We start from the raw sequence: 26,970 nt of genomic DNA on the forward strand, positions 1-26,970 counted from the left end.
GATAGTGGGATATTGTATTATACAGTCCATTCGTGATACTACACTAGATTGGCGCTTATAGAAGAAGTAGGCTAATCAATTATAGAGATAAATGGTGTTTGAAAGTGGATAAGTCGCACGTCGTCGGGCAGGAATAGGGGTATTTGATTGGCAAAAAGTCCAAAAAGTCGCTTTGTAACCTACTACAATTGGTGGAAAATGAAGCGGTAAGCAGCTGGTGCGTACGTGGCAGGCTGATCACCACTTCAAGATGCTGCACGAGTGACACATGCAAGCCATTCACTTCGAGCCTACGCCGACTCGAGCTCCATTTCGGCGGGCGCCGCCGCACCAGCGTACGGTCCGCGGCGCAGACTCGCCTGCAGCTTTTCCAGTAAAGACGCCTCTGCACCACGCACGACACGCACAACAAGACGAAAAGTGGCATGCATGAGACCGTGCAACATATTTCGAGCAAAGCTTCAGGCACTCAGCACACGTACCCAGCTGCGACTGGAACGGCGAGGCGAGCACGGCGTCCAGCACGGCGAACTTCCACTCGCGGGTCTCCTTGGTCGGCTCCGTGGTGCGATCCATGAGGAACTCGAAGAAGCCGCCATAAGACAGCAGCGCTCGAATGCCCCAGGGACTGTTCTGCGCTGCCACCGAGCGCATGACGTGGAACACGGACGTCCGCAGCTCCTCGAACGGCTGCTTCAGCGCGTTCATGAGCTGCACCATCGTGGACTGCTGCGCGCACTCGGCACCCAGGCTGTTGAACAGGCGCTCACACATGCTCCAAACGCCCGCGTTCTCCGCAGGAACTTGATCGGGTTGCTTCGTCAGTCGCGTGTGTGCACCGAGAACGCGCGCGAGCGAGTGGAAACAGTTCGCCTTCACGGGCATTTTCACACTGCTACCAAACTGTAACCACATCTGGCAAATGCTTCGATGCTGCAGCAAGAGCTGGAGCTCTGGGGACAACATCGTAGCATCAGTCGCAAAGATCGCCAGTACGGTATTCAAAAAGCACCAGCAACTGTGCCTACCTTTGTCAGATGACGATCCAAACGCAGCCAGCGCGTCCATTGCGGCGATCTGCTGCAACGAATCCGTGCTCTGCATCTTGCTCTCCACTGTTTCCAGGAACGCCTTGGACAAAGTGGCGTCGCCCCAACTCCACGACTCAATGTTCAGACTGGCCGCTGTAGCCGAGATCTCGCCCACGAGGCGAACTGCATTGCCTCCGACAAACGGATCTGATCTCAGGACGATGTGAGTATCCGCAGCACGCAGTGCAAGCCCACACCAGATTATCATGCAGCTCACCTTCCGTCATGCCTAGCAACGTTTTCAATGTTCCTGAAACAAACCGCAAAGAGAGACGGTGAGCACCAAGCAAGATACTTCAGGACGGCAGTAGCGCTGGCCTACCCGATTGAAAGATATACCGAACACCAATCGTGGTTTGGCACACCGCCGGCACCAAATCCACGACGTTCATCAGGAAGAGTGGGTCATCAGACTTCAGACAGTTCAGGATCTATTTGCACAATCAATTCGTAGTCAGCCCCATCCACATGCAACCTCATGAGCTGTATGCAGAACGCACCAAATCAATCGACTCCGTGGAGATACCGTACTCCATGTGTTCATCCTTTTGGGCGCAGATCTTTACAATTGTCTCTAGATATCGCATGAACTCGATCGAGTTCTCCGTAATTTCACTAATCCACAGCGAGCGTTGTCGTTAGCACGGCCAGCACGCCGATCCAAGCAAAGTGATATGAAGTTCCACAAACCTGCTCTGTGCCTTGGTCTTTAGAGAGTCGAGCACGGTTTTGTAGATTGCGCTGTCAGGAATGCTTGAAAACTTCACACATAGGCAACCTAGAAGTCAGTGTCATTTCACCTCACAACAAGAGCGGCAATATACCAACCGCACCATTTCCAGCACGGTCGAAGCCTTTGCGGCGATCTCAATGTCATCATCAGCAACGACGCTGCATATCTGCTCCAGAACCAGCGGGTCAGTCTAGCAACATCATACAAGCACTTAGTATCACCAAGCAGTTCACCTCCTAGCGTCAGTTTTTCCTCACGTACCACGACCTTGACCAGGCCCAGCGAGGGCTTCCTGCCCAGGTGCGCGATGAACTGGTTCACCACCAGCGCTCTCGCCTCTTTCTCAACGTGCGCCAGTCCCGCCAGTACGAAAGGCACAATCTGTCCGCAAAATCCATAGTATCAGCACGAAAGCATCTAAACACAGCACGACTTAGACCCAATTCCTTACGTCAGGCTGGAAGAAAAGGCTCGTGCCATCGCCCTCGGCACCTAAAACGCGGTTGATGCAGCTGCACGCCTGGTTCACCTGTTGGCAGTGTAGGAAATACCCGTTAGAAAGTCATTGCGCGGCTGTAAAGAATCCCACTGTAGATATGAGGAAGCCGACCTGCTTGGCGGATCCGCGGTCGCTGGCGTCCTGCAGACACGCGAACAGCGTCGCGATCGGGATTTTTGCCAGGAACTCGTGGACAAGCGCATTCTCCTGATCGGCCGCATGCAGATGAGCGGAGGTGGCGATGCCTGTCTCCTGGAAGAGCGCCACTTCCTGCCACGCTGCGTTGAGATCCATGCTTGTCTTGCTTGATGTTGTGTAGTGCTACATAATTGTGTACCCGAAAAAGTCCCAAATAAATTCCCTCCTGAATAGAAACCCATATACTATTAAATACCGATATCTACCAGTTTATCAATACAATATTCAAGATCACATTTAGACTGTATTTTTGAAACGTTTTAGATTTAGATCGGCTAAGAAATCCAGAATATAGTCAGGACTTAAAAATAGTCCAGACTCTAAAATAGGTCCATGAAAGTGAAATCACCGCAATCCCGAGCCTTTGCGTCTGCAACTCGAAACGCAGAAGAGCCTCGCCTAAGCTGTAGTGTTTCTGTGGTCGACGAGGACACCGGGCAAGCAGTTCGACGCCGTACTCAGACTCGTGCAAATAGGATGTGCCGTACAGTTGCCTTTGCTGTTCGAGTGTTTTCCTCCAGTCGAGGACCTCGACACGCTGCCTGCCTGATCGGAGACTGGGAGGTGGACAGAAATCCAGGAGAGTATAATCCACCGAGAGTGAATGCCACGGGCGCCCGAGTATATTCAAACGACCAGCATGAGCGCGATGCCATCGAACTGGTGACGAGTGGAGATGGTTGGTTGTCAGTGACAACTTGTCGCTGAGCTGGGCCATCGATTACTTCGTGTACCAAGCCCTCCACGTTGAGCTGGGCAAGTATTAGCTCTGGTTAACTCCCGCTGTTCGTGATCATGCTCCATGATGACTGGAGGGAACCGTGATCGATCGACCAGCACTTCAACTTGGGCGCAGGGCTTCGCATTAACCACCTTTGAGCTGTACCACTACAGGTACTGTAACAGGTACTGTACTACGAATGAATGGTGTGCATTATTATAGTAGCATGCTGCACAGAAATAAACAGGGTGTGTAGTAATACAGTACTACAGTAGTAGATACAGCAGCAGTCTAATGGGCTCCCAAAGATTTACCAGGATAAACTATAGTATCCACATAAGTGCGATTCACAGCTAGTAAGTAGGAATTGAGAACTGACCGGATACGATTGATCTCGGAATCAATTCGGCGGAGTTGGAAGTAGATGGGTGCTGCTTTGTAGTTTGCTGTTATACTGTTGCGTAGTCTACTGTAGAGTCGTGTGCATTTCGCGTTTCGGTGGTTCGATATCTCGGTCATCCATGCCACGGGAGCCCAGATCGACAGCAGGAGTCCTATTCAAGCCCATTGCATGCTAAAGTGTCGGGATTCAATGCCATTTGCGGCCACTCTACGTACTGGTAGACATGGCCCCGTCTGTATTACGACCGTATAATACAAACTACAACTATAGTAATGAAGCTAATACATAAGCCAGATAGTGGTGCACCCAGTATCAATACAGTAGGCATGGGGTGCTATATTAATACCGTATTGAGTGTTACCACTTAATGCGAAGCCCAAGTTGGGCGAAGAAAAAACGAAAACCTCAACATCATCCAGGCACACCGTCGTAGGCCTGCATTGCGCAGTACGCTGGGATCGATGCCCTGCCAGTGGCAGTGCCACGCCAGCGAAAGGAATAAATCAAGTGGGCGCGTTGCAGACGAGCATAGCCATCAATGTGGTCGAGCCGAGCCGAGGGTAGCTCGACTGGAGCGGCTTGGGGAATGCGAGAGGCTGGCGGCTCACTTACATGCACTGCGCTTCCTTCGGTCCTCACTTTTATTTTGGCCTCACGCCAAGCACTCAACTGGGAGTCACTCGTGACTGCTTCTGCTGACAAGACTCAAGTATCCAAGCGCGATGAAGGACATCTACCCTTTCGTCGCAATTCTGCTGACGATTTTGCTCACTGGGGTCGCGGACGCTCAAACTCTGGCCAAAGCAAGCGATGGATCGGGCACCCACGTCTACTTCCGCACGGGGTGGGCAGCGCCCTACATTCACTACAACTCGGGCACCGGGTGGACGACTTCACCGGGCCAAGCCATTACCAAGAGCACCGACGCGGCGAATTTCCCGGCAGCTTTGGGCTGGTTCCACTATGATCTCCCGGCCTCCACGACATCGCTGGAGTTCGCGTTCAACAACGGCAATGGTGTCTGGGATAACAACAACAACGCGAACTACAAGCTCAGTGGAGCCGGGACTTGGCAAGTGACGAGCTCCGTGAGTGCGCCACCATCGACCGCAGTTCAGACGGCATCCAGTGATGGCACGGGGTTGCACGTCTTCTTCCAGACTGGTTGGGGGGCCCCGTACATTCACTATTCGACTGGATCCACTTGGACTACATCCCCGGGGAAGCTCATGACTGCAAGCACCGATCCGACGTACCCCGCTTCAGTTGGATGGTTCCAGTACGACGTGGCCGTCCCGCAGGCGTCTCTCGAGTTCGTCTTCAACAACGGCAATGGAGTCTGGGACAACAACAAGAACGCGAACTACGAGGCTACTAGCGCTGGCAAATGGATCGTCATGAGCACAGTCAGTGTCCCGCCCGCGACGACGACGACGACAACGCCCACAACGGCGCCAGCCCCCCCCACTGCTACACCGAAACCGACCACTGCCAGCCCCACGCCAACGTCCACGGCTGCTCCATCGCCGACTACTTCTGCGCCAACTCCATCGGGAAGCTGCTACAATTACAACGGACAGGACTCATGCTCCAGCTCGACGCAGACAGAACTCCCAGCTAGCGACGACCAGAGGAAGTGGCAAACTCCGCCGCGCAACGCGAGCGGGTGGTCCACGGATTACCAAGACTACAGATCGCTGACTGGATACGCTCATGTTGTCTATGGAGCTGCTCGCACTTCAGCCACCGTCACTGTTCGCACCTTCCTTCGAGTTGCATCTGCCACCTGCTCGTTCACTTTCAACGGAGTGAAATCGACGTCTGCGACGTATCAAGTCACGAACGCGTTGAAAGACGACCTCATCATTGTAGTCACGTGCACTGACGGAACCGATACATGGACACTGGAGCTGGACCCCGTCAATTTCGTCTGGCAGAACAACGCGGTAAACCAACCCAGCGGCATGAAAGGAGGACAGAAGGGAGCCATCGTCGATCTCTTCGGTTGGCCGTACGATGACATCGCGCAGGAGTGCTCGGACTTCTTGGGCAAGGCTAGCTACATGGGGGTGAAGATCAATCCGCCGCAGGAGTCTGTGTTGACAGATGCATGGCCCCAGAACGGTCAGCGGAACCCTTGGTATTTCGTGTACCAGCCCGTGAGCTACCGTTTGTACTCGCGTCTCGGAACGAGAGCTCAGTTGCGGTCGATGATTCAAACATGCCGGGCCAACGGAGTGCGAGTGTACGCCGATGCCGTGGTGAACCACATGTCTGGTGGAGGTAACGACGTGCTCTCGCATCGCTACAGCAGCGGAGGTTCCTGTGTCACCTGGGGTGCCAAGTCCAGCGCGAAGCACTCGCCATACTACACCCACAGCTACACTTACGGTGTCAACGAGTACACGAAGGCTCGCCCAGCGCTGGAGTTCCCCGCTGTGCCGTACGGACCTTCCGACTTTCACTGCGAACGCACAATGAGTTCGTGGACTGACCCCCTGCAGCTCGAAACGGGATGGCTCACTGGTCTGACGGATCTGAACACCGAGAAGACATACGTCCGTGAACGCATCGCTCAATACTTCGTGGATCTGCTCGGCATTGGCTTTAGTGGGCTTCGCTTGGACGCGCTGAAGCACATCGGCCCTGTCGATGCAGGTGCGATCTACGGGCTTCTGAACACCTTCATGGGCGGCAGCCTCCCCGACGACTTTATCTCTTGGGGTGAGGTGATTCTCGGAGGTGAAGCTAGTCTGTTGGCTTGCAATGCAGACTCGGGCTACAACTTCTACAAAGGTCTCGACGCGCAGTATGCTGCCAACGGTATCTCGTCCACGGACATCGCCAAGCTGAAGATTTGGTCGTCGGACTACCCCAAAGAGTTCCCAATTTGCGGTTCCTGGATTCTGCCATCGTCCCGCTTTGTGATCCAGAACGATGACCACGATCAGCAAAACGATGGCTCGTCGTCCCGCGACATGGGTGATGCTGGATCGGTGCTCATTAAGGACAAGGACGTCGCGAGGCACCGTTCGTTTGAGGTCAAGCTCTTCTCTCGCACGGACGCCGACTGGCAGATCAAGGTTGTTCTGAGCTCGTACACGTGGTTCTCGAACGGCGCCGCTGGGTTCCCCGACGGCTACTCAGATTGCAGTGGCTTCGACTCATCTCAAGGCCAGAAATGCACGGCCAGCGTACCTTACGAGAAAGCGTTCCGGGCTGGATCCTGCGGCTACACGGTTGAGGGCTTCGCTGGAGGCAAGTACACTCGTGTACACCGTGACCTGTCGATCGTGAACGCGATGCGCAGCTGGATCGGACTTTCGTCTGTCACGCTGGCGGGCCTCGGAATCTCTGGGAGCTGCTAAGGAGTGGCACGGAGCGCGCTGACCTATGCCAGCTATAAGTCTGCCAGTCCATAAGTACAGCGCACATTTGAATTCACGTCCATCTCTTTGCGGAATCGCGACGAAATCTGTTGTAGGTGTGGGCATCAGTGGGTCCTGGATGACAAAAACGACTACTGTACTTAGTACATGCTGCAGGCGGCACACACCAATGCCCACACGCTTGGCTGATATTCTTCCTTTTCAGAAAAGTATCAAATTATCTCTTTGCGCAAACTCGTTCGAGTGGTATATGTGGACCCTCCCCTCCTCGGCCTTGAGCCTCAAGTTGAGCAGTTGCAGCAGGATACATGTACATCGAGAGAGATCCAGTCTGTAACTCTGGTGTGGCGCTTGGGATGCACTTGAACTGTTACTTCTATTATCGTCTCGGCTACGAAAGCAAGCAGGGTTGCAGGAGACGCCAACTTCATGTTGATAGACTACACGTAGATGCCACGATGAGATGGGTCCCTGGGATTCGGATGAGATTCGGATACCTGCAAAGCTGACTTTTGTTTCTCGAAATGTGGCGAGTAATAGACGCCTAACCTAAGCAACATTACTCTATACAAAAAGCAAGTATAGTGAGATTTGTGGTCCGCTAATCATTTCTTTCTCTTTTGCAGAGCCGGTTAGATTTCACTGTTGCCCACAACGCTACAGAGCATGAAGATTGATGATGCCGCTCTTGGTAACGAGGAGCCAATTTTACATTAGTAAGTAAAGCTTTGTTTCTTTCGCAAGGTTAAGCAGCCTCACTTTTCAATTGGCAGTCTTGAAATACATCGACCAAATTCGAAGGGAACCATGGGGAACCACGAAAACCAGCCTTTACTGCCATCTAAGGAGCAACCTTCAAGCCGCACCTGGCCAAGCCAGCAGCAAGGATTCGCTTGGTCACTGATGGCGTTTCAGACACTTTGCCTGCTCTGTTTTGCTTGGAAGTTCGACTTGGCGAATCCCGGCAACACCAACACCAACACCAACGCGGAGACGGACACCGACCCAGCTCGTCTGCGCGGCTACTACACAATGTACATGGACGTCCATGTGATGATCTTCGTTGGCTTCGGGTTCTTGATGACCTTCCTCCGCAAATACAGCATGAGTGCTGTGTCGCTCAACTTCATCGTCGCCGTCATGTCGCTGCAATGGGGGATCATCGTGGTGACCCTCGTTCACCAATTTGGCGACGGCGAGTTTTCGACCAAAATCATCGACGTCCCGACATTGATCAACGGTGACTTCGCTGCGGGCGCTGTTCTCATCAGCTTTGGGGCACTACTGGGCAAGATCACCCCTACTCAGCTGGTGTGGATGACATTCCTCGAAATCATCTTCTACGCCATCAACGAGTTCGTCTTGACCGAGTATTTGGAGGTTGTAGACGCTGGAGGCTCCATGGTGATCCACGCGTTTGGTGCCTTCTTTGGGCTTGCCTTAACGATCAAGCTGGGAGTCCCAAGTGAGACGGAGCAAATCCACAACACCTCGCAGTACAACTCGGATGTCTTCGCCATGATTGGCACCCTATTCCTCTGGATCTACTGGCCGTCATTCTGCGCCGCAATGGTGCCCGCAGCCGGGTTTCAGCAGGAGCGGGCCGTTGTGGCTACTGTGCTTAGCATCTCGGCGTCTTGTGCGTCGGCTTTCGCTGCGACGAAGGTGATGAGCCACGCGAAAAAGTTTGACATGGTGCACGTGCAAAACGCCACACTTGCGGGAGGTGTAGCCATCGGCACGAGTTGCAACCTCGGAGTTAGCCCTGTCGCGGCAATTACGATCGGCCTATTCGCTGGTTTCGCCTCCGTCTTTGGGTACTGTTTCGTGTCACCGTTCCTCGAACGATCGATGCGCATGTCGGACACGTGTGGAATCCTCAACTTGCACGGAATGCCCGGTGTGGTTGGAGGAATCGCAGCCGCTCTGATCACGCTAGTCGTCTCGGACGAGTACTACGGCGAAGGGCTGACGGACGTTTACACGGCACGTGCTTACCGTAGTGCCGGAGAACAGAGCTTCTTCCAATTTGTGGCGATAGTGCTTACGGTGGCGTTTGCAAGTCTATCGGGTTCGGCCGTCGGATCCTTTTTGATGTCTCCACGCTTCCGACAGCAGAAGATGAAGTTTGAAGATGAAGAATGGTTCCACGTGCCCGATGAGCTCCATGCTTAGTCTGATTGCCGATTGAAGGCTAGTTAGTAGCTTGCTAATGCTGCTCGCAGTCGATAGTGTTTTCATTTTCAACAAAGGTGTGTTTTTCATATTCTTCCTTTGATAGTGTTTTATGTACTGATTGGAGATGGCAGCATTTCGCCTCCCCTCGGGGATGTGGCTCCAACCGCTAATAGTTCAGTTTCCTCGCCAGCAAAATCATTATCGGGTATCACGTGACTAGTCTTGGCATGAATGGCTCGAGCCGCGAACAAGCCGCCTGCACCGGTCAACGCAGCTCCGCAGAACCCTACGAAAATCCACATTCCGATCGTCGCACTGCTACTTTTCACGTACTGCGGGTCTGAAGTCAGTAACTCGATGTACATGGGAGATACCTTGAGCGATCCTGCCTCCTGGTACGCAAACAGTTTCTTCGTGATGGAAGTATCGTCTAGGTCGGGTCTCATGAAGTCAATAGACACCGAAGTGCACCCTTCCGACCCGTCAACGCATGGCACTCGCGTGTTGTTGACGATATACATGGCCTCCGAGACGGAATCAAGCGACAGTTTGGGATAGACCACCCCATCTAAACCGGTGAAAGCCTTTGCTGTGAGCATCCGATAGAGCACCGATGTCAGGGTCTTAGCGGAAAAAGTGGAGCCACATGCTGCTTGCCCTTCGCCTTCATAACATCTTATGTTCAACAGAATTCTGTCAAATGCGCACTCGCTTTCTCGTTCGCATACCAAAGAGCAGTTCTTCATTCCAAACGTTGGAGGGCACCAGCAAACATTACCGGACGAGCTCTTCAGGCACTCACCGCCATTCACACAATCGTACTCCTTGTCACATCCGGTATCGTCATCCTGAATAACAATGCGAGTGCCCTGGTTTACTGCATACGCTATGGAGGATCCGTCCTCGTTCGTACCAACTTTCAAGCCGTCGTAGCTTTCATCCGTACTGGCTACCGTAAGGACCATTATCGGTTGCTTTGCTTTGGGGATAAGCCTCTCATAATTCAGAGTGAACGGAAATGCCGCATCATTGACCTCGTTTGCAACAGGATAAATACCGACCCATTGAGGCTGGTACCAATTCAATCGGGTGAAAGTCAGTTCCAGTGGCGACGCAGAGAATAACGTTGGGTCTTTCTCGTACGATATCGTAATGGCGACGTCTTGAAGTGGAGCGGAGTCAAGTGAGACGGAGAAATTCGCTTTGGAGCTGCTTTCCGAAACAGCAACTTCACTTGCTGATATGGTAACACCCGGGAGATCGTCATCCACCACAGTGACTTGGATCGATCCAGACGTAGATTGCCATTTTGTTGCGATATGAAAAGGCCACACGGTCTCTTGGTGATCACGGACTATAAATTCTGCATTCGAGTACGAAAGGGACGTCGAAAGTTGCACGGTAGAACGTAGGACTGCGGTATCACCGATAGATTGAGATGGAACCACGAGACCTTCGGTATCCGTTGACCACGAGCTAATGTGCATCACAAGCGTTCGATTCCCGAGGTAGGTGTTATCGTCAACCGCCATAAATGTCAGTTCCTGACTGGTATTCCAGTTTTCTGCATTAAAGCGCAGTTTCGTCGGCATTCGGAACTTCTTGGTGTCCCCGGATTCATATTTGGCCCCAATCAGATCTGACAGTGACTCCGAGGCGCTCGACGCATTTGTAGCATCGAATGTCGTAACATCAGCACTGACAACCTCCGCGAGTATGGATACAAGTGTATCAGCTAGAGGCTCACTTGATAAACGTATTTTCACGCTGTCGGGTATTCCATACAAGTGCATTCGTGACAGATGGCTAACCTCGGGCGGTACGCTGTCAGGATTATTGAGATCACCTCGGACAGACAAAGGAAACGGGACGGGCTTATACCCAGTCATGGCGACCCAAGGTGCAAGAAGACAACCCTTGTTGGCATCGTATGATTTGTCGAACACGATCAAAACACTTCGCACTGGAAAACTTGAGAGACCATTCATAGTGATGGTTTGAGGACCGCCAGATTTCATCGACACTTGCGCTGTTGCCATTTCACTCCAGCCCTCGGTAATGTCCAGTATTTCATCCGATGCGCTAGTTATTGCATTCTCAGAGCTCCCCCACAGCGTGACCTGGCGAATGTATTTCGATCCTGTCAGCGCTGGAATTACCAGCGCCATAGTGGAGAGGTTTGTTGCTGACTCAAAACCAGCCATTACCCAGGCACTGCCAGCCTCTAAAGGCAAAGCACTGCTGTTTGAGATGCAAGTTTCCCAGGGTGTACCTGATGACTCAGTGAAAGCGGTTGCACAAGCCGTACTGGATGTTGTCTGAAGGTCAATTACGAGAGCAGGATCGCTACTACAGCGGAGATACCGTGCCTGAAGCTCCGACAGTTTATAGAATGGAGTTGCATTCGGGTAAGCGCTGCTTCCTTCGATCACGATAAATTCTGACTTGGACAGAAGGACTTTGTTCTCATCATCCTCCAGTATAAGGAGCTTTTTGACACTAGAATCGTTGAATAACTGCCCGTTGCAGGAGTCTTTGCAAAACGAGTCGCCAGCATAGTCGGAATCGAGAGATTCAGCTGTGTGGGTTATCATCACTTCACGATCACCGATAACAACATTATCGTCAACAGCTTTCACTTGTACCTGCCGAGCGGTTTTCCAAGTTCCAGACGTGAATAAAAGCTCATGGCGGCAAATTAAAGTTGTGTTATCACATGGTGACGGATCTGCGCCTTGCATGGAAGGAAGCCTAAATTCGATTTGACTTTGCTTGACATGAGCAGACGCTACGCTGGGCATGTATCCTCCAACGGACAACCTCGTGCTTGCAAAAGCTTGTTGGTATATCTCGACTTCATTCAGAAGAATGCTGTTTTCTCCTTCTACTTGCAGCCGCAAGTATCGCGCTTCTGTGGAAGTCGTGTAATTGGCAACAAATCGGTCTTCTCCAAAGTAACCATTAGCTTCTCCATTCACTCGCCACCGATACGTGATTGTCTCCGCTTCAGGTGCGTCGAAAGACCGTGACAAAATCTTAAACTGGCGCGAGTACAGCGCACTATCCTTGGTCGACATAAAATCCTCGGTCTCATTGTTAGACTCAGGAAAGGGGTTGTCGGACAAGAAGACCCAGAATACTGTTGTGAGTTGTTCATCGTCCAAGTCTGCCGCTGGTACCCTTTTCTTGATTGTAATTACGATATCCTCGATGCGTCGGATAGTTTTCAGATCAATTTGCCACCACGGGTAAGCGTCAATGTTACGAGACATTGCGTAAGAAGTGGCGACTCCCGAGTTCGATATTGCTTCACCATCAATAGCAGCGTCCGCGTTGCCTTGTTGGCTCTGGGAGGCTGTACCAGACAAAGCGAGATTGACACTACCAGAAGCAAGAATTCGAAGCTGAGGATGTAAGTCTGAGTCACTATACTCTCTGGATGCGAACGTGATTTCGTCCACGCCGTCGTACAAGAAAGTAGATACTGAGCGCGAATACACGAGGAAAGATATGCTGTGAGAATCCGAGGGTGTGACTCGTTGTTGCGACAACACTCGATTCACTGCTGCGGTGACATCAATTTCGATCCATCCGGATGACGGCATGAATTTGTTGGTATCCGAGTCGACTTCTCGACTCTGGTTGACAAGCGTTTCCCCGTCGGTCTGTACGCTAACATCCTCAAATGTTGTCGGGAAAAGCGACGACACCACCGATCCGTTTTCAGCTAACAAGCATGTTGGAACAAGCCCAACATTATTCTCTGCGCACTGCGTTTCAAGCAATGCTTCGCTCCAACTGTCCGATGTCTCCACATTAGCAGCAGTAACGCCCGCTACCACTCCACCAAGGCCACCATTTTCTCCGCCTGACAAGCGATACAATCGTAAAATCGCCAAGCCAACCTGGGCGCTACCGGTTTCCGTTTGAATAATCGGATGGGTGTCAAAGCGAACCACAGCTACAGATTTTATCGTTTCTGTGGCTGTGCTCTGGGAGGAATTGCTCGCTGCAACGAGCGATGCAGAAGCTGCAAGAGGCCCTTGAAAGTCGGGTGAGAAAAGAAGAGTAGTGTCCGCGGTTGGGTAAAGTAAAAGTTCAAATGGTTCATATTTGCCTTCTTCTGGCTGCCAGTGCATGGGTTCACTTCCCAGCTTTACGTCATATTCCACAACTGCATCATCGCCACCATTCTCTTTGGTAGAAGCCCGTGTCGAATCCAATAAGACAACGGCAGGAGGAAATCGCTGCACGGATAGTGTTGCAACCGGCTGGTTTCCTTGATCGTACATGGCATCGCCAGTACTCGCAGAATAAACTACAAGTTTCGAGTAATCCACCTCGCTGGAAACCTGAGGCCTTGAAGCGACGACAGCCGATACAACAATGTACTGACTGTCCTTCCACATAGCAGGCGTGACGTGAATCACGTCGGGATCAACCAGTAGATTGGAAGCTCCATCAACCACGAAGGAAATATCGACATTAGCGCGAGGCTCACTCAACAATACAACTTCAACAGATGCATTGTGGCCACCCTCTCGAACGCACACAAAGCCTAGCGGCTTGCTACCAGCTAGCTGATAACGAACGACCTCAGGAACAATTTTGACAGTCGGCTGATCATCGTCAAGAATAAACACCTTAATCGCTGATTGCTGCGTAGGAGACGTCAACACACCATCTTTATCCTCCCATGGAAAGGCATGCTCGACATTTCCTGTATCGTATATTCCCCATTTTTGTGTGTATATTCCAAGCGCAAGTGTATATCCAGCAGAACCTGCCACTGTCTTCAAAGGGGAGTTATACGACGCATCGCTACTGGAGACCGAGATGGAAATTAAGCTACTGTGAATACCATCAGCGATATCGTCAGGGACGGCTTCGACGCTGACCGTTTGGTTCTGGTCCCAATTCAGTGGTGAAAAGGTCAGAGAGGGTAAAGAAATCTCCAACTCCGACGCGCTAACACTCAGTTCAACAGTGACATCAGACGTTGGCTTCGAGTTCAGGCGAACATCAAAAGCATCGATCTGTCCGATTTCAGATACCGAAAGGCTCGCTTTCGATACAACCACAGCAGGATCACCGTCGTCGTGAATTGTCACAATCGTGCCGACATTGTCCAGCAATTCATCTGCGTGCGTCTCCAAGGCCATGAATTCGTCGTGATACCAGCTCCACTCGACAGGATGTTCGTAGTCAACGCCTATATGAGCACCACCGTCCACATTTGCAAGAACTACCTTAAAAACTTGGTCTGGCGCTTGAAAGAGATCGTTGTCTAGAATAACGATGTCGATTGTTTTCCACGCCTCCTTGTCTACGAAATTGAGCCTTGTTGTTTGAACGGATGTATATGCAACCGATTCTTCTGCAGTACATGGACTAATGTGCGTACAGCCTCGAGCCTCAACTACATCATAATCGTAGCCCAGATCGTACTTGGATTTACCCGGCACAATTGTGCCGCCGTACGTTGAAATGTCAACCCCTGCTGCACCATCGGTATATGTATTCACGTTGGTAGAATCGGGAATACCCGAACGTGTGATATTCACCGTCACTTTCCCACCGTTCTCCATAACCTCGTAATGCGACAAAGAAAACGACAGAGTTCCTGCGTCGCGATCATCGATGATATAAATCCACATATCCGACATATCCCCAATGCTGGCGCCACCTTCGACTGAATCCAAGTGAACTTTGATCGATCTTGACTGAGGCTGATACTTGTTGTTGTTGAAGATCTTCACTGCAAACGTTTTGCTCACTTCATCTGTCGCCCAAGTGAGCGGTTGAGAGACGCCCAAGTAATCAAACGCTTTACTGCCTCCACTCGTGGCGTTGCCGTCCGCGGTTACTGTCGAGACGACGAGGGTGACAGGGACGTAAGAAGCAGACGAAAAGCCAACGCTCCGTTCAATTGACACAACCGCATTGCCACTGTCTTCCCGGCAGAAGATGTACGGAACTGCGAAGTTAAACTGTCCTGCGTCCCCATCGTCCGCAATGAAGACAACCACGAGTTGATTTGCACCAATTGAGGCAGGAGAGGTCACACTAGAAATCTCGAGGTAGAAGTACTCGTTTGCCTCGTAGACGTCATCGTTAATGATCTCAATGCTGATGTTACCTTCGAGCTGATTGTCGTCAAAGTTCACTTCGTAAACTGAGTCAGTAAGTCTGAAATTCTTGTTAGCCGTCGCAGTAGCATCCATCGGCTTTGCAAGCGCATATTTCACCACGACACTCCCACTCGATCCTCCAGTTCGGACAATTTTCACTTGGGCCGTGCCAACGTTCTCATCGAAAGTGTAATTCTGAGCATCAAAGCCAAAAGTTCCAGCTAGTGAAACAAAAAGATAAGCCCGATTTCAGCACCAGGATGCAACCACAAACCAACCAAACCAGAGACTCTCACCGTCAGCAGCAACGCGAGCTACAGTCAGCACAAACACCAAGAATCTGAGGCAGCAACGCAGCCGTCCGCCGCACATCGGTCGCTTCATTCTCGCAACTCTTGATCGGTCGCTCCGAATGGACACATTGGTGTGGAGCACACAACTTCAACTTTACGGACCATCACTCCTCAGAAAGTGCGTCAGTTCCTCAAACACCGACTATCGACCACCACGCAGCGCTGCTGACGCCACGGCCCCCGCCTGCTTCCTGTGACGGCCTCTCGTGGTTGCAGACAACATGCCAACCTTCTCGCTCGCCCCTGCAGCTCGTTCTCACCTGGTTGCGTCCTGACTGGAAGCGTGCGCCTTCGTTGGGCTGGGACAGCAGCACCAACTCGAGAAAAGGCGACACACAACCAACGCCAAGGAGAACTCGAGACCTGATTCAGTGCAGCCTTTCTCGTCTGCCGAAGAAGGTTTGGATGGAGGCGTCGGAAGGCAAGACGCGTGCTCTCACTCTGCGTTTTCCGCCTTGAGACTACAGACGCCAGCTCCTGCTCTCCGACGTCCCGACTCGGCCTGGCCCACAACCAGCAGCGATCATGGAAAAGGCGAACAAGAAGCAACAAGCGGCCCACTCCCCAGCGCTATCTGCACGTGGCGAGCACGAGTTGGTGTTTGAAGCGACGGAGACTCAGCGGCGCGTTGATTCCTTGCAGCCCAGGACCGGAACCACCCCGAGCGGCCACGCCAACTTTCGTCCGTGGATCCCATTCCCTGTTGACCAACCTGTTGTACCTGAAGCACCTGCCCCTATTTACAATGAGCGCAGGTACGAGAGGACCTCATTCAGAGCGTTATTGCTGATGTCGATCTGTACCGCTAACGCCTTTTTTCGTTTCTGGTGCATTTTGCTGTCGAGGAAGACTCGAGCCTCAGGAGTGGATGGAGTTATTAGAACAGACCGAGTGTCTGGACTACGTCAGTCCTGATGTCGAGGAGTGCATCGAGAGGCAAGGTCGGATGGAAGGCAACCAAGAGCTCGACCTGACGGGCAGAGAATTTATCGACAGTCCAACGATACCGAAGATGCTGCCACCGCTCAACACCCTTTCAGCAGAGCGCCCCACGATACTTGGGCCAATCACTCGACCCCAGCGTACGTACCATTCGAATCACAGTGATGTACCTCACTTAATCTAACTCTGAACCGCTTGCGTTTCGTTTCTGTGAAGGCAATGTGCCGAGGCGTCCTGGCCTTCGAGAGAAGTTCCCGCGCCAGCAGCCACTGACGGAGCAGAGGCAAGTGCACTTCCCTCGCAACTACTTGGTCGTCGAGAAACACTTGAAAGAAGAAAAGAGACCCACAAGGCGTAACAGCTCGGCCTCCAAGTCCAGTAGGGCGGATTCGCTGACGCGTCCTGCCAGCCGATCGCTCAAGTTTGAAGCTCCACCACAACCGAAGCCAACCACTCGAAACAAACGTGCTTCATGGAGCGGCCGAACGACACGTACTGCTTCCACCGCAGCCTCAGCACGTCGACAGTGCAAATCAGCGAGAAAGTCAAAAGAGTGCATGATCCCTGGCTGCTCGAAAGGCGCTCGCTCGAGAGGACTGTGCAAGCGCCATGGTGGCGGCAAGAGATGCACTTATCCAGAGTGCACTCGCAGCGACCAAGGAGGTGGATACTGCATCGCGCACGGCGGAGGTATACTCATGCTATGATCTTTGACTAAGGGCTCAACTGACGTGTGCTGAAATGGTTGAGCAGGCAAGCGCTGCGCTACTGAAGGATGCAAAAACTCTGCCCAGTCCCGCGGACTTTGCAAGACGCACGGTGGTATGCAATGCACATGCGTAAGGGGGCTCTAGTGGTGTAACCATCTCACGCTGCTTTGTTCTGCTTAAGGTGGCAAGAGGTGCCGTGCTGACGGATGCACCAAGAGTAGTCAAGGTGGAGGATACTGCCGCGGCCACCGAGCTATCAGAGCACCAACTCTCGCCAAGCCAGCAGAAATCACGCTTTAATCCTCCCAGTTGGCCCAGTACGTGAGGCCACCGGTACCATGCATGTTTCGCCGTAGTGTTGTCCCTGCAGTTTTTGAAGTTGAACAAGTTGAAGTGAGACCAGTTCCCCTTGATTGGTCCAAACCCCGGACATCGGAGTACTGTGATTGGTGTAAAAGCATATGATCCCATCCTCCTCTTTGCCGCCAAAACCCGCTCATTCCCGCCAAGCACGTCAAGCGCGCCGTTCCTGTGACTTCCCTTTGTTCCACCAGGGCGCGACGCTGGCCATGGCGACCGACCTCTCGATACAGGCAAGTGACTGTAACCCTTCGCGCTTATGACCACGCACCTCTTACGTCTAACCTCCCACTGTCTTTCCTCTCAGTGCGTGAAGAACGTGGTGCTGGAGGTGACGCGCGACGACGGCGAGATCGACCGCAGTACGTTGCAGACCGACCTGGTGCTGCGCAAAGAAGTCGGCAATGCGCGACTCGTGAGTGGCGATGCGATGCTGTGGGTGGGCAAGGGAGTGCTATCCCACAAGGACTCAACGGTGGACTCGAAGCCCACTCGCACGGTGCGTGTGGAGAACGGTAAGCGTCGGTTCGTGTTCACTGTGGCCTTGGACGCAGCCGGCAAGCAGTTCTACGCCGACCTCAAAGACCAAGTGGACGGCAAGGCGGGCGTGGAGATTCGCATGAAGAAGCGAAAGATCCGCAAGCAGCTGAGCAAAGTCATGGGGTTCACGCCCGTCAACACGCTCAAAAGCCCGATGAAAAGCCCCCTCAAAAGCCCCACTCCAGTGCTCAATAGTCCTGCTAAGAAGCCCCCGATGACCCCCAAACGCAGTCCTCTGGCTGAGATCGGGACGCCTCAAAGGACTCCTCAGTTGACGCTCCCACCACCGTTGCCAGTGACTGCAAAAGGAGCGTCCTCGTCCCTGTCCTCGCCGTTGAGATCGCCATTTCGCTCTCCGTTCCGCAAGAAAGCGCGACTCTCGCTGAGCCCATCGAGTGCAGCAAAGTCATCTGCGGAAAGCAAGACCCCATCGTCGCGGTCTCCTGTGCGTGAATGGCTGAGTCCTGTTCGATCGCTGAAGTTGCGCAGTGGCCCAACTCCACCGGATTTGAAACGACACAGCAGTCACACGCCACAAAGCCAGACTACGAAGGAAAACGGTGGATCTGCTCGTAGCTCTGGCGAGAAGAACCGCCGAAAGTCGATCACGGGGTCGATTAACAAGCGCGTTCGCTCTCTCCAATTGATGCTTGACGACGACTCGGCTGCCAAAGACCCCGAGGCACAAGCTCAGCGGAAGATCACTTCGCACTTTTTCAAGAAGGACCCAACTAGTACCTCTCAGCACGAGAACACAGCACGGGCGCTTGATTTATCGATGGACTCCGCTGCTACCGATGAGAACGATGACAAGACTGACGCATCTGACCCAAGCACGGGCGAATCGCCACAAGACGCGACTCAAAGAAGTACGCATGGATTACTGAATCTTGGGAACTACTGCTACATGAATGCTATCGTGCAGGCTCTAGCAGCTCTTCCTGAATTCGTGAGTGCTGTTCAAGACGAGAACAATCTGCTGAAAATCATCCTGAAACAACCCCAATCGAGCGTTCGGGCTAAGTCATTGGAGCAGCTGAAGGCCGTTTTCGACGATTGGAGAACCAGCGGTGATACCAAGCATCTCCCATTGCAGTATACACTTGGGCAGCTGCTTCACCTTGTTATCAATGGCAGCGAGACGTCGATCAATCCAGAACCGCTCAAGGCTGTGATGGGAAAGAAAAACGCCATCTTTGCAACGTAAGTGCTGTTTATTGTTCACACCCATGGAAACTATACTGATTTCAATATTTATATTTTCATTGTCTTGAATGTCACAGCCACTTTCAGCAAGATGCCCATGAGTTTTTGCTCAACCTTGTGACTGAATACGAGAAGGAGCTTGTGGAAATGGCCAAAGGAGTCACGGAAAAGATTCAAGCAGAGGCCAAGTCTTCTCCTCAAAAAGGCAGCCTGCTAAACTTCTTCCGGAACAACCCCAAAGCAAACGAAGCACAACCTGAAAAAGACAAAACCTCCGATGCAGAGCTTGAGCTCATTTGCCAGCTGCCTCCTGCAAAGTGTTTTCGAGCAGAGCTTTACCGTACTCTGACCTGCCGGAACTGTGGCTACAGTCGAAAGCAAGCTGAAACGTTTTACGATTTCTCGTTGGATCTACCTTACTACCCGATTCCAGAGCCGGAGCCCACAGCAGAACAAGAGCCTCAAGCATCACCCCCACCAGAACGTCAGTGCTTTTGCAACTTGTCCCCTGTGACGATGGGTGAGGGCAGTGAACGCTTCTACTGCTGCCCAAAGTCGTCCTGCAGCTATCAAGAGAAAATGGTTGAGACTCAAGAATCAGCTTTTTCCCCCGATAAAGCGGATGTGACGATGAAATCAGTTTTATCGCCTCAGACTCCTGCCTCCGGTTGGCAAGCACGACCGTCAACGATTGAGCTGGAGACATTGATTCAGAAACAATTTGAGACGGAGGTGCTGGAGTTGACTTGCGAGAAGTGCAAAGTGGGCAAGGAAGCAGAGTCGGCTTACCAGGTCAAGTCTCTGCCTTCGATTCTTGTATTCCACCTTAAGCGCTTCGAGGTGAACCCCCATACTGGCGCGTTGTTCAAGCGATGCGATCCGATTGTTCCACCCGCCACGATTGATCCAGCTCATTCGATTAACAATACGGCTCCATCAGAAAGTGAGTCGCGCTATGTGCTGAAAGTACGTATTATACTATCTTGCGTGGCCGTCGGATATTTGTGATGCTAATCAACATCAATGTGTGCGGCGCAGAGTGTCATCCATCACCTGGGTAAGAGCATCGACGAAGGGCATTATGTTGCCGACATTTGTGATGCTGGAGGCCAGTGGATTCGCCGGAACGACACACATGAGTCTATGGTACGTACTAGTCGCTTTCTGTATGTAGTGCCTGGGTTTAACAGCAGACTGCTTTTGCGTTCTGCACCGCCAGATTTCGGAAGAATATGCTTTACAAGCCTACCGAAGTCAGGAATCATGTTACATGTTTTTCTACGTCCAATCCGAAAGAAGTGGAGCAGATGAAGGAAAAGAAAACGTACCACTTAATCGTGCTTCGCAAGATGAGAACGGCGAAAACTCCAACCAGCGGCAAGGAACTTCCAGCGAGAACTTGCGAGCTTTCCTTTAGGCAGAATGGACAATTGCCGCACGTTGTGTTGATCGGGTATACTAATATTTTTGAAATAAACTACATCGCTATTCGTCTTACTGTCGCCGTCCATAGCCTAGCAACTGATTTCTCCAGCATCTGTGCGGATCATGTCTTCATCTTGGAATGAAGCCTCCTACGGCCAGCTTTCTCGTGGAAAGCATTGTTGCAGGCAAGTACGTCTCGCCCACGTCGTGATTAGGCCCTGAGCTTGAGTGAGTCGGACTGCGTGAGTTGATCACCCACATATGTGCTTATCTTTGCGAAATTCCGTTTGGATTCGCAAACGCATCAGGAGAATCTGTCAGGGGGATGAAGCGCATCAATACACCTGAAAAACGTGTAGGAAGAGCGCAAGAAGGTTAGTACAAAACAACTCAAATACACGCTCTGCAATTCGCGTTCGTACCAACAGGAAGTGAGAGAGCTCCTAAGCCGAAACAGACAAGCCAGTGCGTGAACGAGATCCCACTCGTTTTTGTAAAATCGCCGCCGAACTCGGCAAGTAGCACTTGAACGAAAAGCGTGATCACGATGATCATGATGAAAAGCGGGTTACCCACTATACCTTTGAAGACATGCCAGTCGTTATTCGTCCGACGCGCGTTGAACTCGTTGAATAGCTGAGAGAAAACGAATGTGTTGAAGATGATGGTGTAATGTCGGTAGTCGTAGCCTGTGCAGTCCTCGTCTAGGCAGTCGGTGGGATAATCGAGGACTGACGAATTGCTGGCATAATCGTCACAGGACAAGCTCCAGCAACTTCCACCCCTTGCAGTAACACAAGTATCCTTGCTGAGAGTCGGGAAGCTAGATTTTACCGTGTAGTCCCATTTGACGCATTCGTTCCCATCATGATAGCCAAACTTTTCCGCGCCGTAGATGAGCAGCAAGAAGACGAGTAGTAGCTGGAAAATAGATTGAACGACGATATTCTTCACCATACACCTTCCCAAGAGCTTCGCAGTTTTCTTGTACGGACGTCGATCAAGTAGCGCTTCGGTGGGAGCCTCCGTACCAAGTGCTAACGCTCCCATAGTATCCATGATGAGGTTAATCCAGAGCATCATAACCGAGTTTAGCGGTGGTTCCTTTCCAGTTACGGCACTGACAAACGTGACGACCAATGCCACAATATTGACAGTGAGCTGGAATTGCAAGAACTTGCGAATGTTGTCGTATACACACCGGCCCCACAGAACGGCTTTCCGAATCGATGAAAACTTGTCGTCCATGATGATGATGTCGGATGCCTCTTTGGCGAGGTCAGTGCCAGTAATTCCCATTGCCATACCAACGTCAGCCGTACGTAGCGCCGGTGCGTCGTTCGTTCCGTCACCAGTCACGCCCACAACTTCCGATCGGTCTTTCAGCAAGTTGACGAGGCGAAATTTGTCGTCTGGAGACGATCGTGCTAGCACTTGAAGCCGGGGGATAAGCTTGCTCACCTCTTCAACGCTCATTGCTCGGAATACAGGACCCTCAAGCGCGACGCCGTCTTCGGTCATAATCCCGCACTGCTTAGCAATTGCTGATGCTGTGTGAATATTGTCGCCGGTGACCATGCGTACCATAATACCAGCTCGCTTGCAATCTCTGATGGCATCGGTCACATCCGGGCGAAGCGGGTCTTGAATGCCGAAAATGGCATTGACGACTAAGTCCTGGTCTGGTGCTTCTGGGAGCGATTGCAAGTCGTTCGGCAACTCTCCACTTGCGAAGTCTCGATGGCCAATGCAAATCGTGCGAAGTGCGGACTCGGCCATTTGCCTGATGATACGGTTTAATTCGTCACGCTTTTTCGCGGTCAACTCCTGCTCGTTGCCATCGATGTCGATAAACTTGGTTGCTCGCGTCAAAATGACCTCGGCCGCTCCCTTCGAGTATAGGCGGTAGCTTCCGTCTCCACGCCGGACAATTGCAGCCATAGACTTCTTTTCTGACGAAAACGGGAATAGTCTGTCACCCCGTGCAACTTGGAACTTTTCTCGGCGGATGTCCATAATGGGGAAGTTGAGCTTGTTCATCCATACAAGCACTGCGCCTTCGGTCTTGTTTCCTTGCACTTGGGCTACACCGTTGACATCCTTGAGAAACGCGCTTGTATTCACAGCAATGTTGGCTGCAAGTTCTTCGAGCGCTTTAGCGTCAACAGGGAATTGCGTCCGGGTCGCGTCTGTGAACTCGTCCTTGTAAAACTTGCCCAGCACCCATCCTTGCACAACGGTCATTTTATTTTCCGTCAGTGTTCCCGTCTTATCGGAGCAAATGCTGGTGACATTTCCCATGGTTTCACAAGCCGCCAGCACCCGGATGAGGTTATTATCCCGCAGCATCTTCTTGGTGGAGTAAGAAAGCGAGATCGTCACTGCGAGCGGCAGACCTTCCGGAATTGCGACCACAATGATCGTGACACCGATCAAAAAGGTGTGCAAAATGTACGACGGCCACGAGTATTCCAGCTTCTTCTCAGCGGACGTGGAGTAGATGATGATCATCGCTACGATTGTAGCAATAGAGAACGCCATTCCAACATAGCCGATCTGCTTGGCCATTTCTTCCAGCTTCTCCATCAGAGGCGTAGCCTTCTGCTCCCGAACGAGCTTGGACTTGATCTTCCCCCAGCGACTCTCAGCACCAACAGCGATTACAAGGCACTCGCCGCGACCACTTGCTACGAGACAGCTAGATAGCAAGAAAGGGTCTTTCGTAGGGACCTTACTCACATCATCAGGCTCTCCGGTAAGACTGGACTCGTTGCACTTGAGGTCGCTGCCGTGTATTAGCACAGCGTCGGCCGGTACTTTATCGCCTGTTTCAAGAATGATCACATCGCCCACCGATATTTCTCCAACTGGAACCTGGTCCGGTTTGCCGTCCCGCAGTACTTTCACCAGCACGTCGTCATTCTTGGCACTCAGAGCACGGAACTGCTTTTCCTTGGTGTAGTTGTTGATCGAAGTCACGACAGCCACCAGTGTAACACCGGATAGAATTGCGACCCCCTCACTCCAACCTGTCTCCGGGTGCTCCATGTAGCCCGTAACCATGGACGCAATAGCAGCGATGATCAAGATGATCAGTGTAGTGTCTTGAAAACTTTCAACGAAAAGTCGAAACAGTCCTTTCATTGGCGCATCTGCACAGACGTTCCGGCCGAACAATTCGCGCCGCACCATGAAGTTCGTGTCGATCTCGCTGCGAGGCAAACCATGCTCCAGATTCACACACAAAAGGGTCGCCAAGGCCGCTACGCCTCCTATCCGCGTGAGTTCCTCGAGGTTGGCCTCAGTCATTTGGTCCTGGTTGAGCTTCCGGATCTCCTCGAGCGTGATGCCATAGGGCGACGACGGTGCAACCTTGCTAATACTGGATGTAGCGGTGGTGGTTGGGTTGTTGCTTCGGCGGGGTTTCGCAGGCGACGACGGAAGCGGCTGGACCGACGTGAGGTCAGGCATAGTACGCACAAAGCAAAGCTATTCGCCACGCACAACGAAGACGCCTGACGGCCGAGTCAAACTGCTGTACTGTTGGAAGGGTTTCCTTCTTCAATGGCGGCTCGGAATCGCAGGGAAGGACGAAAGACAGACCAAGGCTTCAGCTGTGCTGCATCTGGTGACCCACTGGTCCACGTATTGACAGCCAAGCGCCAAGAGGAGTAGCTTTGTCCCTGCCGTCGTCGTCGCGGCGCTGCCGGCCTCGCGGAGTTTTCCGTTTTAGCGTCGTGGTGTACGTTTCGCCTCGTCCAGAGGCCCAAGGTCGCCGCCATCTCGCTCGACAAAGATAGCTCTCGACTGTAGAAGCGCAAAAATAGTTGCCGTTGTTGAAGCGAACCGTCCAAGGTGAGTTGTGACCAATAGGAGACGGTCGCCTCTCCCATTGGCTTAAATGAGACTGTAGACGACCTGATCGACAAGCGCAATTACTGCGGACTTGAACCTGGCGACGATGCCGCTCTGCGCCGCTTGCTGCGTCACCAAGGGCTTCAACAAGTGCGTACAGCTCCCAAGCCCACCACCTCGATACTGCAATCACTACTGTATCTGACCCCCCCCGGCTTGAGCAGGTTTCACGGCGGACAGCGCCATCTGCCGCGCCCGGTGTGCAAGGAATGCTTTCGCACCGGAAGGGAGCCTGTGGATCTTGGTGGCGAGCCCGAGGCGCTGCCGTACGTGGCGCAGTATTGTATGATTGCGTGGTAAAGTGCGGGGTGTTGATTATGGGAGTATTCGCTGTACTTGCAGTATTCGGACTCCGGGAGACAAGAAGACTGCATCGCTGGCGGATTTCCAGCTGCTGAGTGTCATCGGACAGGGAGCTTTTGGGAAGGTGGGAGGATGTCGCTGATGGGGAAGGTAAGAGGAATTTGGTCTTGACAATGTGCAATGTTGTTGTGCCTAGGTGCTTCTCGTGCGACACTCTACCACCGGAAAAGTGCACGCAATGAAGGTATTCTTGAAATGATCCCTACCAACAGGAACTACTTAGTAGTGTATTTACGAAGATCTTGTTGGTGGGGTTTTGGGGATTCGGCAGATTATCAGTAAGCAGTTTGTCATTGACATGGACAGCGTGCACTACATGAAAACCGAACGCGATGTCATGACCAAGGTTGGATCAACCGGAAGATGAATATCTGAGTTTCTTGCCAGTTTACTAACGATTTTTACTATTGATGGCCATTGTCAGATCCGCCACCCTTTCGTGATCGGGCTGAATTACGCTTTCCAAACCGAATCCAAGGTTAGAATTCGCAACGTGGCTATTTTATTTGTGGTCGAGCCTGGTGGTCGTCCTGACGACTGTTTTGCGTAGGTTTATCTCGTCATGGAATACCAGTCTGGAGGGGAACTGTTTTCGTATTTGAAAGAGGAAGGCACATTCACCGAGGTACTCAATATCCTGCCGCTAGTTTGAAGCGCTGCTCTAACTTGTTGCTGTTTGGTGGTAGGACGTGGTGCGCTTTTACCTGGCTGAAATGATTCTAGCGTTGGAGCACCTTCATGCGCACGGCATAATACATCGGTACATGCTAACGTTTACTGGGGATGAGAAAGCTGGAGCTAAGAGTTGACGTGTTGCACAACTTCTAGCGACTTGAAGCCAGAAAACGTTCTGATTTCAGCCGAAGGCCACATCAAGCTGACTGACTTCGGCTTGGCGAAGGAATACGTTGAAGGGCAGGAACTCCTGACAGTATGCGGAACGAAAGAGTACATGGCCCCGGAGATGCTACTTGGCAAAGGATACGACTCGGTAAGTTTGGCACTACTCAACAGGAACGTTGATAATGCTGACGCTATCCGCCTGCTATCCTTGCTTTACCAGGCTGTGGACTGGTGGTCTCTTGGTGCCCTCGCGTACGAGATGCTGACCGGAAACCCACCGTTTAGATCGAAAAATCCCGCAGACCTGCACAAGAAAATCCTGTCGGCTAAGGTTCGTCGTTGTGAGTCCAAAGTGAGACGATTAGTGCTCACTCGATGACGGTCTTCCTTGTGGCTACACAGGTGCAGCTACCGCGGTGGCTTTCAGGCGAAGCCCATTCGCTTATCAAGTCGCTTTTGGAGCGTAATGTGAGCAAAAGACTTGGCGGTGGCAAGTCGTCTATGTTTGTGGTGAAAGGAGTGCAGGCGATCAAGCGCCATGCATTTTTCAAGGTTGGAGGATCTGATTGCACTCATTTTGATGAAAACACTAACACTGCATGCATATTCATTGATCCAGAAAGTGGACTGGGAGAAAATGGAGACTCTTCGCGTCCCTCCTCCTAAAGTCCCCAGTGTAGCGGACGACGTGGACACAAGCAATTTTGACGAGAAGTTTACTTCCATGCCGGCTTCGGACCTTATGTGCGACGCTGTGATTGAGGAGCACAACAACCTCTTCCGAGGATTTTCATTTTGTCGTCGAGACAGCCTTCAGGAGATCATCTCAAACCCGCAGTCTCCGATCAACACGACGCTACTGCCAACTATCGCAAGTCTAGTTATTGATGGAGATGATATCAAGGACATCAACGACGCTATCGCGACAGCAGCCAGCAAGCAGCCGACCATTTTGCCCTGACAAACGGAG

General features: G+C 52.1%; 8 protein-coding genes across 8 annotated transcripts; 5 read left to right on the forward strand and 3 right to left on the reverse strand.

The window, feature by feature from the left end:
* Positions 1-152: 152 nt before the first annotated feature.
* PHYSODRAFT_541366 (hypothetical protein) lies at positions 153-2,628 on the reverse strand. The gene is made up of 11 exons (XM_009520719.1): positions 2,435-2,628; positions 2,276-2,353; positions 2,086-2,205; positions 1,925-2,014; positions 1,782-1,852; positions 1,592-1,706; positions 1,414-1,522; positions 1,309-1,341; positions 1,029-1,238; positions 483-953; positions 153-385 (listed from the first exon to the last, which is right to left on the reverse strand). The coding sequence occupies exons 1-11, from the start codon at positions 2,615-2,617 to the stop codon at positions 291-293; spliced, it is 1,575 nt and encodes a 524-aa protein (XP_009519014.1). The 5' UTR covers positions 2,618-2,628; the 3' UTR covers positions 153-290.
* Positions 2,629-4,567: 1,939 nt separating this feature from the next.
* On the forward strand, positions 4,568-7,013 carry PHYSODRAFT_556403 (putative alpha amylase; the record flags this gene model as incomplete). The annotated part of the gene is made up of 1 exon (XM_009520720.1): positions 4,568-7,013. The coding sequence occupies exon 1, from the start codon at positions 4,875-4,877 to the stop codon at positions 7,011-7,013; it is 2,139 nt and encodes a 712-aa protein (XP_009519015.1). The 5' UTR covers positions 4,568-4,874.
* Positions 7,014-7,841: 828 nt separating this feature from the next.
* PHYSODRAFT_296028 (hypothetical protein) lies at positions 7,842-9,209 on the forward strand (the record flags this gene model as incomplete). Its single annotated transcript, XM_009520721.1, has 1 exon — positions 7,842-9,209. One exon carries the CDS (start codon positions 7,842-7,844, stop codon positions 9,207-9,209), a length of 1,368 nt encoding a protein of 455 aa, XP_009519016.1.
* A 110-nt stretch (positions 9,210-9,319) lies between these two features.
* Positions 9,320-15,436, reverse strand: PHYSODRAFT_296029 (hypothetical protein; the record flags this gene model as incomplete). Its single annotated transcript, XM_009520722.1, has 1 exon — positions 9,320-15,436. The coding sequence occupies one exon, from the start codon at positions 15,434-15,436 to the stop codon at positions 9,320-9,322; it is 6,117 nt and encodes a 2,038-aa protein (XP_009519017.1).
* Positions 15,437-16,829: 1,393 nt separating this feature from the next.
* PHYSODRAFT_388894 (hypothetical protein) lies at positions 16,830-17,327 on the forward strand (the record flags this gene model as incomplete). The annotated part of the gene is made up of 1 exon (XM_009520723.1): positions 16,830-17,327. A coding segment is annotated over one exon (498 nt), but the record flags the coding sequence as incomplete, so codon positions are not given.
* A 640-nt stretch (positions 17,328-17,967) lies between these two features.
* PHYSODRAFT_486766 (hypothetical protein) lies at positions 17,968-20,871 on the forward strand (the record flags this gene model as incomplete). Its single annotated transcript, XM_009520724.1, has 4 exons — positions 17,968-19,451; positions 19,532-20,420; positions 20,493-20,600; positions 20,674-20,871. The coding sequence occupies 4 exons, from the start codon at positions 17,968-17,970 to the stop codon at positions 20,869-20,871; spliced, it is 2,679 nt and encodes an 892-aa protein (XP_009519019.1).
* A 275-nt stretch (positions 20,872-21,146) lies between these two features.
* Positions 21,147-24,350, reverse strand: PHYSODRAFT_310969 (hypothetical protein; the record flags this gene model as incomplete). Its single annotated transcript, XM_009520725.1, has 2 exons — positions 21,147-21,223; positions 21,302-24,350. 2 exons carry the CDS (start codon positions 24,348-24,350, stop codon positions 21,147-21,149), a joined length of 3,126 nt encoding a protein of 1,041 aa, XP_009519020.1.
* Positions 24,351-24,840: 490 nt separating this feature from the next.
* PHYSODRAFT_487753 (hypothetical protein) lies at positions 24,841-26,961 on the forward strand (the record flags this gene model as incomplete). Its single annotated transcript, XM_009520726.1, has 12 exons — positions 24,841-24,884; positions 24,959-25,060; positions 25,137-25,221; positions 25,294-25,341; positions 25,429-25,491; positions 25,582-25,635; positions 25,708-25,782; positions 25,844-25,917; positions 25,986-26,148; positions 26,221-26,331; positions 26,403-26,552; positions 26,620-26,961. 12 exons carry the CDS (start codon positions 24,841-24,843, stop codon positions 26,959-26,961), a joined length of 1,311 nt encoding a protein of 436 aa, XP_009519021.1.
* Positions 26,962-26,970: the final 9 nt, after the last annotated feature.

The sequence above is a fragment of the Phytophthora sojae genome (assembly GCF_000149755.1).
Source record: "Phytophthora sojae unplaced genomic scaffold PHYSOscaffold_2, whole genome shotgun sequence".
In the NCBI taxonomy this organism is placed as follows: Eukaryota; Oomycota; class Peronosporomycetes; order Peronosporales; family Peronosporaceae; genus Phytophthora; species Phytophthora sojae.